The 18,372-nt window shown below is 36.1% G+C and overlaps 1 protein-coding gene across 1 annotated transcript in view; it reads left to right on the top strand.

Moving 5' to 3' along the window:
- Window positions 1-18,372, top strand: part of HACE1 (HECT domain and ankyrin repeat containing E3 ubiquitin protein ligase 1) — a 104,778-nt gene that overhangs the window by 8,644 nt on the left and 77,762 nt on the right. The window contains exons 4-6 of the mRNA XM_052646083.1: window positions 148-252; window positions 6,501-6,576; window positions 12,675-12,806. Coding sequence (XP_052502043.1) covers window positions 148-252; window positions 6,501-6,576; window positions 12,675-12,806 — 313 coding nt within the window. The remainder of the gene's footprint in view (window positions 1-147; window positions 253-6,500; window positions 6,577-12,674; window positions 12,807-18,372) is intronic.

The following is an 18,372-nucleotide window of genomic DNA, read 5'->3' on the forward strand; positions in this document are numbered from 1 at the left end:
ATTTACTCTTTGTAATAGGAGTTAAATTGTTGGTCAGTGTGGACCCCCTAAATAATGTGTTTAATAGAGCTTTTCATTTTTTAATTAAGCTTTGTCAACTATGGCTGTATGTTAAATCCATCTGAACTGTTTTTAATATTGTTTTAGTTGTGGATCAGTGGAATGCTTGGTTCTGCTTTTAAAGAAAGGAGCAAATCCTAACTATCAAGATATTTCGGGCTGTACACCTCTTCATTTGGCAGCTAGAAATGGGTAAATATTTTTTCTTGAGTTGCTTAAGTTGGATTATCAGCTGTGACATAGGAAAGCACTCTGCCTTCATTTGGTAATTGTTTTCCCCCCAATATTTCCCTTGGGAAGAGGGTCTTGGATTGTTATGTTATCCTTTTAAATAATATAATAATATCAATAATTTATTAAGTAGCCCACTAATATTTTTCTTCTTAAATATATGTTTGTCAGAGTTTATTTTTACTTATAATGACATTTTTTGAAAAGCGTAATTTTCACCTCTTTGTTTCAGTGTCCTTTTTCCTGCTAGTCTTTTGCCACATCTAACTCCATGACTTATTTTCCAAATTGTTTGGTTAATTTTATTAATGCAATTAAAGACAGAGTAAATATATTTTACCTAGTTTATAATAATTTGTGAATGAGTGTACTAACTCGTTGTGTGCTATTTTAAACCCTACTGTACTTTTTATGGATTTCTCCTTTTTTGTTGAGAATTTTACAGTCACATATGTATCTGCCTCTACAATATTTTTCACTTCTTAAAATTCTCTTGGACTGAGGACCAGACCAAAATGGTTGGAATTATGTTTACAATGAAAATAAGTAGTTTTTGATTCACGGCTTGAGAAACTTTCAGAAAACTTCTCTTTGAAAAATATTTCTATGTGTTTATTCTTTTGATTACTCTGGAAAGTATTTTTCTTGCCTGTTTTGAACTGAAATTCTGCATAGTTAAGGTGGCTGCCTAAGTGAGATAGATATGGGGCTAAAATTGTCAACTTCATCAACGTGAGACCAAATTTTTTCAGATAAGGGTTATAGTGGAACCAGTAAAATAAGAATGATAGTGATATCTAGGTTGGACATGGGAGAGGCATAGTCTTTGACTCTGTCTGATCTGTCCCATTTCCTGATTTAGCACGTGAACCAGTTTAGTTGTCCATGTTGTAAAAGACAATGTGATGGTTAAACAATTGCTTTTTATAATAATCGGCTGCATTAGGTATGTTGTAGGGTGTCAAAGCCTAGATTAGAATAAACAGAATAAATACAGAGTATTGGAGTTGAAAAGAATCGGACACGACTGAGTGACTGAACAACAACAACAAGAGTAAATCACTGGCCCCTTTGCTGCCCTGATCTCAGGTCTAGATCCATTATCCCATGTGTTGGTAGGTTAGTGACAAAGCTCTTTTTAGAAGTTGCATATAAAAAAATTGTCTCAACAACTGTAAATGGAAGGACAGGTTGGTGCACAGCAGGGATAAAACGTCTACTCCTGCTGTAGTAGGGGACTTTGTCATTTAGGAGACCATTGCATAGTGTACATCGTGATTTTATCTATACATTGTGAAGGGATTTCTCTCATCCATCACCTCAAATATTTATCTTTTTTTTTTTTTTTTTGCTGAGACATTCAATTTGGAGACCATTACATTTTAAAGATGAAAACATATGACATATTATTTCATAATTCATATGGCAAATCAGTCAAGAGAAAAGGAATAAGAGTCCAGAACCCTTACATAGCATCTAACTTGAATGCATTTCATTCCTATAAAGATTACTTTTGATATTCAGTACATAACTATTTTGTTTTTTATTTACTGAATGGGTGCCTTGTACAGCTTAGGGACACCTTGTTCAACTTAAAAGCTACTTGTTCCTGTAGCTTTTGATGGTTTCAGAAAACGTTTTTTGGTGTGATTTCTCTACAAGTTCAAATTTGTCTAGACTGAAGCAGAAGTCATAGGTAAATTCTGCTCCTTTGGCCGGTCCATCTGATTTGTGGGATTTTTTGTTTTGTTCCCTCATCTGTCATTGTCAGAAAGGTAGAATATTTCTCTTGGCCAGCTTTAGAGTTTCTATCTTCAGCCATCAGTGCTGTGTACGTTAGTACTGAATTGCCTTCCTTTCTAGTGGAAGACCCCTTAGGTTGCCTCAGAGCACTTGGATGACTGGTCCTGCTGTCCTTTGGGTTACCATAAACTTATAATTGTTGCAGTATCCAGGCAGGAAAGTTGTTGCTTCCTGTACAAAAGGATCCAGCATTGCTCATGATTATATGAGAATTTTAAAAGAGAAGACTTAAAAATTATTGTGTATCTTTAGGTTGCATATTGGTCAGATTTGAAACATTTTTTCACTATTTTTTTTGAGCTAGATTGTGAGCTCATAAAGGGTAGAGCTCATGTATGAGTTAATATTTTAGCTCCATTCTAAGCAAAAGAGGTGAGCACTTAGTGGGTCTTTTTGATTTACTCAAGGTTATGGAAAATAGCAGTGATGATTGTTAAGTAAGAAAAAGGATGTATTTCTCTCATACTGCCTTGTACCTTTTGCAGTTCATTTTTGGGAGGGGGAGCATTATGTTTTGCTGCTTCTCTTCAGCAAACCTCTGCCCTGAACACTTCTTTGGAACCCTTTCCCTGCACAGTCCTACCTAAGTGTTTATTTTGACAGTAGGCCAATGGTCCACATCAGGCTTCTGAATAGATTTTAGAAGTCCCACATTATGGGTGCCATCACACACACAGAGAGGCATAATTTAAACAATGTAATATTAATTTTAATAGGATTTTGTGGTCTGTTTCCTCACAGTAATGAAGGTTTATTTCCTACGGTTTTCATAACTGTATTTGATGAAGAAGCTTTGTAAACGTTTGAACTTTTAAGTTTACTCAGAGCTTTATTTTCTTCCATTTCTTTGATTAAAATCTGATTTTAGTTGAATTTAACTTCCTTTTAGAAAGAATGAGTCATAGCAAGAAAAGTAATTTGTTTTCTTTTAAAAGGTTTATTCAGTTAATAACAATTATAACTGTTATATATACAGAGGATGAGATGGTTGAATGGCATCGCCGGCTTGATGGACATGAGTTTGATCAAGCTCCAGGAGTTGGTGATGGACAGGGAAGCCTGATGTGCTGCAGTCCATGGGATTACAGATCAGACACGACTGAGAGACTGAACTGATAGCTATTATAAGATTGAATAATTAGTAATTAGTTAGCTATGCTTAGTACTGAGTTGATAAAAGAAATGTGATAGGGTATGAAGAAATTTATTATCAGAGTAAATAGTTATTATATTACATGTATTATGTATATTTTCTGTATACCATATGTTATTATATATGTATAGCTTATTTGTAAAGGGTTCCTGGACCCAATTCCAGTGTGTGTATGTGTGTGTGTACGTTGGTGGGGCAGTTGTAGGCTTCATCAAACCAACAAGTAAGTCTCAAATGACAGCAGTTTCCTAAAAGTCAGATCAGTTCTGACACTATGATGTACCTTCAGGTAGAAGCAGATTCTGTTGGTCAAGGACTCAGTCCTGTAGACCACCTTTCACTTCAGACGCCAGTTGCCAGGTCAGTTTCAAGTAGTTTTCTGACTGACTGGCTACAGATTGGAGGTTCTGCCATCCCCTTCCAACTCAGGATTCTTGTCAAGAGTCCAGGTTGTAACTAGTACTTTTGACCAACTGGCTAGTAATCAGAGTTTGCCGTGATCCCTTTCTTGGACTTGATTAATTTGCTAGAAGGGGTCACTGAACTCAGGAAGATGTGTTTGTTTACTCACTAGAGTACCGTTTTTGTTTTTTTTTTTATGAGAGTATTAAAGGATATGAGTCAGTAACCAAATGAAGAGATAGATATACTGGGTGAGGTCCTGAACAAAGAGATTCGGGCATGGTCGCAGGTAGTAGCATTTTGGTTCCTCTCCATGGACGCTCTTCCTGAAAGGGACAAAAAATTGTCCTTTTGAGTCTATGTAGACATCATTTTATAGTCATTATTAACTTAAATCATTGGCTGTTAGCAGCAGCTTCAACCTCTGGTTGCTATCCCCTCCCTGGAAATAGGAGTGGGACTGAAAGTGCCCTCTAATTCGTGGTTTGATTCTCCTGGCAACCAGCCCCCACCGTTGGGTGGCACCCAAAAGTCACCTTCACCTCTCTTCAGGAAAAGAGGCCCATTGCTTTTAATTGTTTAGGGTTTAGAACTGTGAGCCAGGAAGTGTGGATTAAGACCAAATATATAAATATGTATTCTTGCTGTAAATCACAATATCTGAGTATTCACATTAATACTATATATACTATGTTGTATAACATTATACATAATATGCTATTATGTATACCCCATTTTTTATTTTTTTATGTATGTATATAATCATTTACTTACCTAGATCATAAACTTTTTCATGCCACAGATTAAATCATATTTTCTTAATTCATTACTGAGCATAGTTAAGCATATACATAAATTGTATATTTTTTATATGTATATATAAACACACACATATATACATTATGTGTGTATACATATAGTGTGTGTGTATATCACTTTGTTTCCAAAGCATGAGTTTTCATTTAATTATTAATGGAGGAGAAATTGAGATAAACACTGAAGAGTGAGGAAGAATGGATCAGACTAGGAGCAAACATTGTGAGCAAAATGACATGGGTAGGCAGTTCAAAAGGCAGCAACATACTTTTGTAGATATGTTTCCAGGTAAGATATACAGGTGTCCAGATCAAGAAAAGATGCTTAATATCCCTAATCAGGGAAATGCCAGTTAAAACTACCATGAGACACCAACTCAGATTCATTAGTATGGCTATCAGAAAAAAAACATGACAAGTGTTGATGAGGGTGTGGAGAAATTGGACCCCTTGTGCTCTGTTGGTGGGAAAGGGAAATAGTACAGATGCTCTGGAAACTAGTTCATTGCTTCCTCAAAAATAAAAATAGAATTATACTGTGATCCAGCAGTTCCACTTCTGGGTATATACCCCCCACAATTTCATGCAGAGTCTCGCAGAAATATTTGTGTACTTGAATTCATAGCAGTATTATTCACAATAGCTGAAATAAAGGAACCTAACCATCCATTTGCACATGAATGGATAAACTAAATGTGGGGTATACATACAGTGGAATATTATTCAGCCTACGTGAGTGCTAAGTCGCTTCAGCTGAGTTAGACTCTGAGCGACCCTGTGGATTGTAGCCTACCAGGCCCCTCTATCCATCAGATTCTCCAGGCAAGAATACTGGAGTGGGTTGCCATGCCCTTCTCTAGGGGATCTTCCCAACCCAAGGATTGAGCCCGTGTTTCTTACATCTCCTGCATTGGCAGGCAGGTTCTTTACTACTGGCACCACCTGGGAAGCCCCTTAAAAGGTAGGAAATTCTATATCCATGTTGTATGCCAGGCAACATGGATGAGCCTTGAGGAGATTATACTAAGTGAAATAAGCTAGTCACAAAAAGACAAACTGTATGATTCTACTTCTGTGAGACATTTAGATAAGGGCAAATTGTAGAGATAAAATGTAGAATAGTGGTTGCCAGGAACTAGCAAGAGAGGGAATGGGGAGTTACTGTTTAACGGATGCAGAGTTTCAGAAAGCTGAAAAGTGTTCTTGAGATGGATGGTGATGGTGGTTGCACAACATATGAATATACTTAATATTGCTGATCAAGTGATCAGATGTTAGTCGCTCAGTCGTATCTGACTCTGCGACCCCATGGACTGTAGCCTGCCAAGCTTCTCTGTCCATGGAATTCTCCAGGCAAGAATACTGGAGTGGGTAGTCATTCCTTTCTCCAGGGGATCTTCCTGACCCAGGGACTGAACCCAGGCCTCCTGCATTGCAGGCAGATTCTTTACTGTCTGAGCCACCAGGGAACCCTAATATCACTGAACTGGACACTTAAAAATGGTTAAGATGATAAATTTATGTTATGTGTATTTTACTACAGTAAAAAAGCTGAAAAAAAAAGTGGGTAAGGGTATGAATAGATAGCTATTTTATTAATTTGTTATTTTTTACAACTCATCTTAGTATTTTAAATATTATACAATCAAGAATATAGGATATAGCATTCATTGAGACATCATTTTACTCTGTCCATTCCCCTTCCATTAGGCTTATGAATGTCTTACATTTTTAATGAAGATTACTATTTCAAATATTCTGTCAACACTAGAAATTTCATAGCATTTTCAGTGATGAATTTGTCCCAGTGGCATTAAAACCTCATTTTGCCCTTTTAAAATCCTATTATCTTTGAGTCATAGAAACAATTTTGTTTCATATGCTACATTTATTTATTGAAGTGTTTATTTAAATATTGCAGATACAGGTTATTTGCTATAAGTTAATATTGAGTGTAGTTAATATTTCAGTAAAATAATTTTCATTTGTTTATTTTTCTAGTAACAGTTGTCTTTACTGTCTCTTTTTCTTTTCAGGCAAAAGAAATGCATGAGTAAATTATTAGAATACAGTGCTGATGTCAACATTTGTAATAATGAAGGTCTTACTGCAGTAAGTGCTAAGAGTTTTTGTCTGAGAGTTTAGAAATACTTTGAGAAAATAATATCAAAAGTAATAGTAATGCAAAGTGTACAAATATTTCTGCAGTTATTTCTTTGTAGTAATTGAGAAGATACAGAATGATTTCAGGTATACTTCTCAGCTAATTTATACATATTGATGTTAAGGGTGAAATATTTAGACTTGGTTTGTTCTGAACTCAGCAAAATGATAAAAGTGAGGCAATAAGAATGAATGATGTGATGTTTGTTTGGTTATGTTGCCTATACCGTCTCCCAACTACTGTCAAAATTCATTGCCTCTAAGAGTCCTATGGGAAAAAAGCAGAAGAATATCAGTAAGAATAACTGAAGGCAGTGGATGAGTTTCTTCACCCAGGTGGCAGAGTCAGAGTGAGACATGCATCTTCCGTATCCATCTCAGGAAATGGGCGTGCTAATGGGTACAGGGCTTCTTTGGGGGAAATGAAAATGTTCTAAAATTGACTGTAGTGATGATTGCAAAACTCTGAATATACGAAAACCCAGTAAGCTGTATGCTTTAAATAGATGAATTGTAAGGCCTGTGAATTGTATGGCATTTTATGTCAAATAAATATACATCTACTTTATGACACTCTTAGCCTGAAGAAAAATAAACATTCTCTTTTTTTTCTTTTGAACTTTTTATTTTGTATTGGGGTGTAGCCAATTAACAGAGCTTCCCAGGTGGCACAGGGGTAAAGAATCCACCTGCCAGTGCAAGTGATGCAGGAGACGCGGGTTTAATCCCTGGGCCAGGAAGATCCCCTAGAGTAGGAAATGGTAACCCACGCCAGTATGCCTGAAAGATTCTATGGACAGAGGAGCCTGGTAGACTACAGTCCATGGGGCTGCAAAAAGTTGAAAATGACTGAGCAACTGAGCATACATACACACATGGACGATTAACAATGCTGTGACAGTTTGAGGTGAACAGCAAAGGGGCTCGGCTATATATACATGCACCCTTTCTTCCCTGAACCTCTCTCCCACCCATGCTGCCACATAACATTGAGCAGAGTTCCAAGTGCTATATGGTAAGCCCTTGTTGGTTATCCATTTTAAATATAGCATGTATACGTGACCATCTCAAACTCCCTAAGTATCCCTTCCCCTGGCAACCATAAGTTCCTTTTATAAGTCTGAGTCTCTTTCTGTTTTGTAAGTAAGTTCATTTGTATCATTTCTTTCTTAGGTTTCATATATAAGGGATGTCATATGACATTTCTTTATCTGACTTACTTCACTCAGTATGACAGTCTCTAGGCCCATCCGTGTTGCTATAAGTGGCATTATTTCATTCATTTTAATGGCTGAGTAGTATTCCATTGTATATATTTACTACATCTTATCCATTCCTCTGTCAGTGGACATTTAGGTTGCTTCCTCTCTTAGCTGTTGTAAACAGTGCTGCAGTGAACATTGGGATGCATGTATCTTTTCAGATCATGTTTTTCTCTGGATATATGCCCAGGAGTGGGATTGCAGGGTCATATGGTAGCTCTGTTTTTAATTTTCAAAGGAACCTCCATACTCTTCTCCATAGTGGCTGTACCAATTTATATTCCTGCTAACAATGTAGGTGGGTTCCTTTCTCTCCATACCCTCTCCAGCATTTGTTGTTTGTGATTTTTTTGATGATAGTTATAGTTTTGATTTGCAGTTCTCTAATAATTAGCAGTGTTGAACATCTTTTCATGTTATTATTGGCCATCTGTATGTCTTCATTGGAGAAATGTCTATTTAGGTCTCCTGTGTATTTTTTGAGCGGGTTGTTTGTGTTGATGCTGTTAAATGTCATAAGCTGTGTGTAAATTTTCGAGACTAATCCCTAATCAGTCACAAATATTTGCAAATATTTTCTCCCAATTTGTTGGCTGTCTTTTCATTTGTATTTTTTGTTTCCTTTGCTGTGCAAAAGCTTTTGAGTTTAAGTAGGCACCATTTATTTATTTTTTACTTCCATTATTCTGGGAGGTAGATCAAAAAGATGTTGCTGTGATTTATGTCAGAGAGTGTTCTGCCTTTGTTTTCCTCTAGGAGTTTTGTAGTGTCTGGTTTCACATCTAGGTCTTTCGTAACATTCTTTTTACCTTCCTCCTCAGCTTCCAAATTTCTCACTCCACAGTCAACTTTTCTCAGTTATTTTAATAGATTTAAAAATTTTGTTTCCCTAATTCTAAATAACATGCTAGTATTACTGCTTTTTGACTTTTCAATTTTAGGCATCATCCTTTCTGGAATATGAAGTTAAGTGTTTCTTTTTTAGCCTCACCTCCTCTTATCCCATCATGTACAAGCACATTTCCCTCACACCCATCCAGTAGAACTGTAATTTTTGTTAGATCATTTTTCACTATTCTAATTTTTTGGCAAAATAAAAACTGTTCATAGTTAGGCCAAAAAGCTTACTACAGTTGCTCTTTGGGGGTGGGGAGAACGCTGTGTTTTGTGGCATGTGGGTTCTTAGTCCCATGACCAGGCATCATACCCATGTCCCCTGCCCTGGGAATGCAGAGGCTTAACCATTGGACTGCCAGGGAAGTCCCTATAGTTGCTTTTCTTTCTCTCACAGCATTTTGTTTCTCATGTGATTAATAATTGTATTTTCAAAAAATGAGATACTTATAGATTCATATGCAGTTGTAAGAAATAATACAAAGGAATCCTCTGTATATTTTGCACAGTTTTCCTCAATGGTAGCATTTTATAAAACCATAGTATAATGTTATGACCAGGATATTGACAGTGATATAATTTATGGTATTCAGATTTCTCCAGTTTAACTTGTATCCACTTTTACCTGTTTATGTATGTTAAGTTTTAGGCAGATTTACTACCTTTATAGGTCTATGTGTCCACTACCGCAGTCAATATTCTTAGTATTTCCAACTCCAAAAAGATGTTTTTTATTTTCTTTTATAACCACACCTTCATCCCATGCCTAACCCTGGCAATCAGTAATCTGTTCTTCATTTCTAAAATATTGTCATTTCAAGAGTGTAATATAAATGGAATCATACTAGGAATGGGCTTTTGTGTGCTCATCATATTCCATGGGGATGGATCTTGGTTGTGTGTATTAATAATTCATTTCTCTACATTGCTGACTAATTGGTGTAGATGTACCACTGATTGTTTAACCATTCACCTGTTGAAAGACATCTGGGTTGTTTCCCGTTTGGGCCTATTGGGAATAAAACTGCCATGAACATAGTGTACAGGTTTTTGTGTGAACATAAAGGTTTCATGTTTTAGGGAGTAAAATGCCCAGGAATACAGTTGCTAGGTTGTATGGTAGTTTCATATTTAGTTTTAAAATGCACTGGAAAGCTTTTCCAGGCTCACTGTATCATTTTGTACTCCCACCTGCACCATATGAATGATTAGTTTTCTATCATTCTCGCCAGCATTTGGTGTTGTAACTGTATTTTATTTTAGTCATCTTGATAGGTATGTATGTAGTGATATCTCATTATGATTTTAATTTGCATTTACCTAATTGCCAATGTTGAACAGCTTTTCGTGTTTTATTTGCCATCTATATATCCTGTTTTGTGAAATGAGTTCAAGTCATTTGCCCTTTTTCTGTTTTATTTATTTATTTATTTTTTTGTTGAGTTGTTAAGAATTCTTTGTATTTTGGAGATACCAAACCTTTGTCAGGTATGTGACTTGCAAATATTTTCTCCCCATCTTTACTTTGCCTTTTAAAACTCTTAACTGGGTCTTTTGTAGTGTGAAAGTTTTAAATTTTGATGAAGTTCAGTGTGTCAGTTTTTACATTTATGGATTGTGTTTTTGGTGTCTAGTTTAGGAACTCTTCACCTTGCTGTGGAGCCTGAAGATTTTCTTTTACCTTTTTCAAAAAGTTTTATAATTTTACATTCTATATCTAAGCCTGTGATCTGTGTTGAGCTAATGTTTGTCTGTGATGCTTAAGTCAAGGCTCATTTTTTTACCTATGGATTCCAGTTACTCTCGCACTATTTGTTGTAAAGACTACATACTTCCTGTGTGAAATTAGCTTTGTATCTCTCTTAACAATGTTTTAGGCGTCCCTGTACAGGGTTATTTCGGGGCCCTCAGTTCTGTTCCACTCTCTGTGCGTTTGCCATTATCACGCTGTCTTGATTACTCTAGCTATATAGCCTTAAGATCAGGTAGAGTGATTCCTCCCACTTCATTTTTGTCAAGATTGTGTTAGCTACTTTGGTTCTTTCACCCATCCGTATAAATTTTAGAATAAACTTGTCCATGATGAAAGACCCTGCTGAGATTTTTTTAATTGGAATTGCATTAAGCCTATAGATCAATTTGGGGAGAATTGACATCTTTACTATGTTGAGTCTTCCAATCTGTAAACACAGTATGTCTCTCCATTTATTTAAGTCTTTGATTTCTTTCATTAGAATTTTATGTTGCTCAGCTTACAGATCTTGTGCAAGGTTTAAGTGTATAGCTAGATATTTTATTTTCTTTGTAGCAATTGTAAGTAACATTATTTTTAATTTTGATTTCTGCATGTTCCTTGATGGTACATAGAGATACAATTGCTTTTTATGTGTTGACCACATATCTTGTGACCTTGCTGAACTCACTTGATTAATTTAGGAGTTTCTGGTAGACTCCTTAGGATTTTCCACATAGATAATCATATCATCTGCAAATTAAGATAATTATAGCTTTTCCTTTTCAATCCATATGTCTTTTCTGTTTCTCTCTTCATTGCAGTTCAGAATTTTGTTTTCTAAATGTGTATTGTCAGTTCTTTACTAGAGTTTCCCTGAACTTTGTAAATATCCTCATAACATATGTTCACTACCTTTCATCTTGAATAGTTTTGAGGGAGTCTGTTACGGAGACTGCTGATTGATTTCTTGGCTTGCTGTACAGTGTTATTTGGAATATCTCTTCACCATCATCCTGGAGATGCCTTTGCCTTTCTCTTGTTTTGGGTTTTTATTTGTATACCTACCTCGGAGATGCTGCAGGTTCTGTTCCTGAGCATGTTAATAAAATGAATACTGCAGTAAAGCGAGTCACACAGATCTTTTGGTTTCGTAGTTCATATAAAAGTTATATGTAACCAAGAGACACTGCAGGGCGCTTGCTACCCTATTCTTGAGCTTTTGGGGAGTTCTGTGATCTCAATTTTCCTTCTTAGTGTTCTCTTTTACTGGCTTAGGGATCATCTTTCTGTTCTGACAAAGCAGACAAAAGCTTCCAAAATGTGTTGCTATTGTGTTCTCTCCTGTTCTTTATCTTAATGTGCGTATTCAGTTGCTCAGTAGTGTCCGACTCTTTGCAACCCCTTGGACTGTTGTCTGGGAGGCTGCTCTGTCCATGAGATTTTCCCAGCAAGAATACTGGAGTGGGTTGCCATTTCCTGCTCCATTATCTTAATAGATCTGTTGTTTAAGAAAAAGTACCCTTTATTGTCATTTCAGTGGTTTGGGAAGAAGTAGGAGCTGGTGCTTGGGTTCAAAGCTATCATTTTAAAACAAGTTGCATGATATATTTTTTTTAATGGAAAAAAGGCAGATGAAAAATGCGTGGACAGCGTAGACCAAAGTTATAACATTATCTTTGAGTTGTAGACTTCTAGGTGTTTTATATTTTTTATCCTCCCGATGTATGTTATTTATGTATGTTTTATGCATTATATGTAAAATATAGGAAATAAAGAATATGACCCCTACTGTGTTGATTACTTTTTAACTTATGTTTGTTTCTGGGGAAGGGAAAACTTTTAGTACCTCTTCTCTAGAGATAAGCTATACATACAGTCCATGGTCATCTAAGAAGCAGAGTATTAGTGATCCTCAGTTTAGGATTTTTAATTACTTTGAACATTGAAATGCTTGATTTTGAAATACATGACTGTGTAACCTATATCCTGATACATATTTTCCCACATTTAAAATATAGGAAAAAATTATATTGGCTTAAATTTTAATCTTTGGTATGCATGTAGTGCTCACAGTTGAGAAATAATTGCATTATTTATTGGCTGTTTTTATATGAAATACTCCTGCATAAATGTTATGTAACTAAATGGCTGTACAGATACACTGGCTGGCTGTGAATGGGCGGACAGAACTACTCCATGACCTAGTACAACACGTCAGTGATGTCGATGTCGAGGATGCGATGGGGCAGACAGCGCTGCATGTGGCCTGCCAGAATGGTCACAAGACGGTAAATTAAGCCTTAAGGACTTTAAGTTGCATGTGTTTTGTTTTTTTTTAAACTTTGAATTCATGAAAAGCTTTTCGCTGTGCATAATTGGAAACATAAAGCAAAATCTTAAAACATTTTCTGCATCATGTGCACTTCTGATTAGTATATTCTTCGTGGATAAAGGGAACAGAAAATAGTGCTTTAAAATATGTTTAATGTAATTTGGATTTCAATTTTATTTTTGATTCATATTTATTAGCTGTATGCTTTAAATCTTAAATATTAACAAATAATTTAAGTTTATAATGTTTATTCTGTTGTCAGTTTTGTCAAACAACTATTTCATTTTTTTTTTTTACCATTTTCATGTTTTTACCATTAAGCCTCAAGTTTTGGAATTAGACCATGAAGAGAGTAAACTCCAACTTGGCTTAAATAGTTCAACTTGGGTTATCATATTTTTCTACTCCCTTGGCATATAAGTACTATATAAGTACTAGAATCACAGCTGTTTTCTTTCTTACTTTTGATTTCTAAAATCATGCATTTGTTTTATGGCAATACTTTACTGTTATGCCTGTGTATAAACATTTGGCTTTTAAAATTGCTAATAGTTTTCTTTCTCATTAGGAGACTGCTACCTTATTTAAAGATTGTTAGCTTAAGATTTTAGATTGACTTTCTGCCTTTTATAATTTCATATCCTGGTTGCTTTCAGTTTTTTCCCACATTTAACATTATGGATAATAGAATATTATTTATTTGCTAACTAAAATAAAAAACCAACTGAAAACAAAAAACACTACCAGCATCTACAAAGATAAATAGTTTATGTTTATTATTTTGTACACATTCTGAGTCTAATGTTTTTGTTGGAAAAATTCTTAGTGGAATCTGGATTTCTGTCTTTGCAAACACTTTTCTCTTAACCTGGGTTCAGGATGTTGGCTCCTATATACTAAGATGCTTTATGTACAACCTCAATTCACAAAATATTGCACTTCTTTAAGGTAGTGAGCTCAAAGTTGACATTGTCATATGTTTAATAAGAGTTGGATAAAAGAGATACATGAATATTTTTTTCTTTCCTGGCATTTCTTCTGAACATCAGTGTTCATTATTATTTTTTTGTCTTTTATCATCTGAAAACTAATTCAGTGTTTTCAGGATTATTCCTTTTCATTACTTTTTACTTTCTGCAGGTCAGTATTACTAAATTTAAGAAGTATTCTGGGTGGGGGAAAAAATCATCTAAAATCTTCTAGTCTTGACAGGCCCTAGTAAGCATCTGTTGCCTGTTAGAGTCCTGCTGATAGCTCTTACTCAACAGAAAAGCACCTGCTTTAATATTAAACACTCTGCTGAAGCAAATGAGTGGCATATCATTTACTAAGACTGTAAACTGTATCTGTTGCCCAGTAACGTGTGTAGTAAAAAAACTAAATTCAAATTAGGAATTATCTACAAAAGCTAATTTTAGGTGCCTTTAGCCAGTGAAGAAGCAAAAATTACTCAGAAAACCTTGGTTCAAAACATGTGCATTACAGGGTACATTGAAAATTTAGAATTGCCTACTGAAGTTATTGAAGAGTAGTTAGTATAATACACTCCATATGGTTTACAACCTAAAGCAGGTGTGGTAGAGTAAGGGAGAATTGCTCATAGTCAGATGGCCTTTGAAGAACTGTATTTTCAGATTTATAGGTGGCCTGAGTTCATGGTGGTGATAGGTTTCACAGGGTGAGATTTTGCAGATATAGTATAGGAGGACGAGTGTAAAAAGCCACGTTGACTTGTGGTTGATCGTATTAGTGAGTAAGTTTCCTTTATATTTGGTCCATTATAGTTACCTGTGAGGATCATACACAAAGGGAATGTTTAGCACTGTTTTCCAATTCATTGTATATATTTTTAATCCTTCAATTAGGGCAAGAAGGAACCTTGAAAAATTAGTCCATTTCCCAGCCTTCAGACGGAATTCCACCTCTAAAAATCTGTGTTGATAGTTGTGTTAATATTACCTATTGTCATAATGTATTTCTGAGACCTGTTCAAATCTTAGTGGATGAGCATATTCTTTTATCTTAAGTTGAATTTGATTTAAGGGCTCTGAGATATAAGTTACTACAGGGTGTAGGGATTATTGATTTTGCTTTTAACTGTATATCTTTGCATAAGTTGAACAAAGTCTAAAATGCTTTGTCAGGTATCAGCAAATGAAAATGGCCTTTGTGTTGTCTCAAAGTAGTTAACTTTTGCATAAACTCATTAAAAGGTCTTCAGAACTTACGTCCATGTAGACATATACCAATCCACATAGGTTTTAAGATTCTATTTTTAAGTTTAGAATTAATACTATATATTGATTATATATTTTATGGGGCTTCCCAGGAGGCTCAGTGGTAGAGAATCCACCTGCCAATGCTGGAGACACAGGAGATGTGGGTTGGATCCCTGGGTTGGTAAGATCCCCTGGAGAAGCAAATGGCAACCCACTCCAGTATTCTTGCCTGGGAAATTCCATGGACAGAGGAGCCTGGTGGACTGCAGTGCATGAGTCGCAAAGAGTTGGACAGGACTGAGCATGCGCACATATTTTATAAAATGTAAAACTTTAGAGAGGAAAAGAAGCTCCATTAAAAATATTTTTTAAAGCATATAAGCTCTTTTCAAATTAAAGAGAATGATATTATAAAGAAATGCTCTGAAATTTACCTTTTAATCTCATTTTAGGGAAAATCTCAAGAATGCATGAAAATATTTTGAACTGGTTAAGAGCTCTAAAGCTTTGTAGAATTTATAATTGAATACTGTGTTCTTGCTTTGATGACACATAAATTATAGATTTACATTACTTTTTTTTTACAGATTAAAGATTTGGAAGAAAGATTAATTTTGTCATAATTAAGAAATCAAGTAATTTTTGACATGATTTCATATAGATGCATCTGTTTTGTTAGAGGTAAATCAAGATAAGGATGTTTTCATCCTCTTGCTGGAAGGAAGTGGTTTGGTCAGTTGAAGAGTACAGTATGATCATTTTTGTCCTTGTGACATAATAGCATTATGATTTTAAACTACTTCAGTTCTGACTCTTGCAACCCCCTGGACTGCGCCTGGCTTCCCAGTCCTTCACTATCTCCTGGAGTTTGCTCAAATTCATGTCCATTGAGTCAGTGATGCCATCTAACCATCTCATCCTCTGCTACCCTCTTTTCCTTTTGCCTTCGGTCTTACCCAGCATCAGGATCATTTCCAGTGAGTTGGCTTTTCTCATCAAGTGACCAAAGTATTGGAGCATCAGCTTTAGCATCAATCCTTCCAGTGAATGTTCAGGATTGATTTCCTTTAGGACTGACTGGTTTCATCTCCCTGCAGTCCAAGGGACTCTCAAGAATATTCTCCAGCATTGCAGTTCAAAAGCATCAAGTCTTGGGCACTCAGCCTTCTTTATGGTCCAACTCTCACATCCATACATGACCATTGGAAAAACCATAGCTTTGACTATATGGACCTTTGTCGTCAAAGTGACATCTCTGCTTTTTAATATGCAGAGGTTTGTCATGGCTTTTCTTCCAGGGAGCAAGTGTCTTTTAATTTCATGGCTGCAGTCAACATCTGCAGTGATTTTGGAGCCCAAGAAAATCTATCATTGCTTCCACTTTTTCCCCTTCTGTTTGCCATGAAGTGATGGAACCAGATGCCATGATCTTAGTTTTCTGAATGTTGAGTTTAAGCCAGCTTTTTTGCTCTCCTCTTTCACCCTCATCAAAAAGCTCTTTATTTCCTCTTTACTTTCTACCATTAGAATGGTATCATCTGCATATCTGAGATTGTTGATATTTTTCCCTGCAATCTTGATTCCAGCCTGTGATTCATCCAGCCCAACATATCGAATGATGTACTCTGCATAGATGTTAAATAAGCAGGGTGACAGTATACAGCCTTGTCTTACGCCTTTCCCAATTTTGAACCAGTCTGTTGTTGCATGTCTGGTTCTGTTGCTTCTTTACCCGCATACAGGTTTCTCAGGAGACAGGTAGGGTGGTTTGATATTCCCATCATTTTAAGAATTTTCCACAGTGTAATCCACAAAGTCAAAGGCTTTAGTGTAGTCAATGAAGCAGAAATAGATGTTTTTCTGGAATTACCTTGCTTTCTCTATGATCCAACAGATGTTGGCAATTTGATCTCTGATTCCTCTACCTTTTCTAAATCCAGCCTGTACATCTGGAAGTTCTCAGTTCATATACTGCTGAAGCCTGGCTTGAAAGATTTTGAACGTTACCTTACTAGCATGCGAAACAAATGTAGTTGTACAGTAGTTTGAACATTCTTTGGCATTGCAATGAAAACTGACATTTTCCAGTCCTGTGACCACTGCTGAGTTTTCCAAATTTGCCGACACACTGAGTACAGCACTTTAACAGCATCATCTTTTAGGATTTGAAATAGCTTATCTGGAATTCCATCACCTCCACTAGCTTTGTTTATAATAATGCTTCCTAAGGCCCACTTGTCTTCACCTCCAGGGTGTCTGCCTCTAGATGAGTGACCACAGCATTGTGGTTACCCAGATCATTAAGACCTTTTTTGTACAGTTGTTCTATGATTCTTGCCATCTCTTCTGCTTCTGTTAGGTCCTTACTGTTTCTGTCCTTTATCCTGCCCATTCTTCATTCTTGCATGAAATGTTCCCTTTCCCCAGTTTTCTGGAAGAGATCTCAAGTCTTATGCATTCTGTTGTTTTCCTCTATTTCTCAGCATTGTTCATTTAAGAAGGCCTTCTTACCTCTCCTTGCTACACTCTGGAACTCTGCATTCAGTTTGGTATACCTTTCCCTTTCTTCCTAGCTTTTCACTTCTCTTCTTTGCTCGGCTATTGGTAAAGCCTCTTCAGACAACCATTCTGCCTTAAATTTCTTTTTCTTTGGGATGATTCCGATCACTGCCTCGTGTACATTGTTCCAGTCTTCTGTCCATAGCTCTTCAGGCCCTCTGTCTACCGGATGTAATCCCTTGAATCTGCTTGTCATCTCCACTGTATAACCATAAGGGAGATGATTATACCTGAATGACCTACTGGTTTTCCCTACTTTCTTCAATTTAAGCCTGAATTTTGCAATAAGGAGCTGATGATCTGAGCCACAGTCAGCTCCAGGTCTTGTTTTTACTGACTTTATAGAGCTTCTCCATCTTTGGCTGCAAAGAATATAGTCAGTCTGATTTTAATATTGACCATTTGGTGATGTCCATGTGTAGAGTTGTCTCTTGTGTTGTTGGAAGAGGGTGGTTCCTGTGACCAGTGTATTCTCTTGACCAAACTCACTTAATATTTGCCCTGCTTCTTTTTGTACTCCAAGACCAAACTTGCCAGGTATCTATTGACTTCCTACCTTTGCATTCTAATCCCCTCTGATGAAAAGCACATCTTTTTGTGGTGTTAGTTCTAGAAGGTCTTGTAAATTTTAATAGAACTAGTCTATTTCAACTTCTTTGGCATCAGTGGTTGAGGCATAGACTTGAATTACTGTGATGTTGAATTGTTTGCCTTAGAAATGAACGGAGACCATTCTGTCATTTT

The sequence above is a fragment of the Budorcas taxicolor genome, chromosome 9 (genome assembly GCF_023091745.1).
Source record: "Budorcas taxicolor isolate Tak-1 chromosome 9, Takin1.1, whole genome shotgun sequence".
Lineage (NCBI taxonomy): Eukaryota > Metazoa > Chordata > Mammalia > Artiodactyla > Bovidae > Budorcas > Budorcas taxicolor.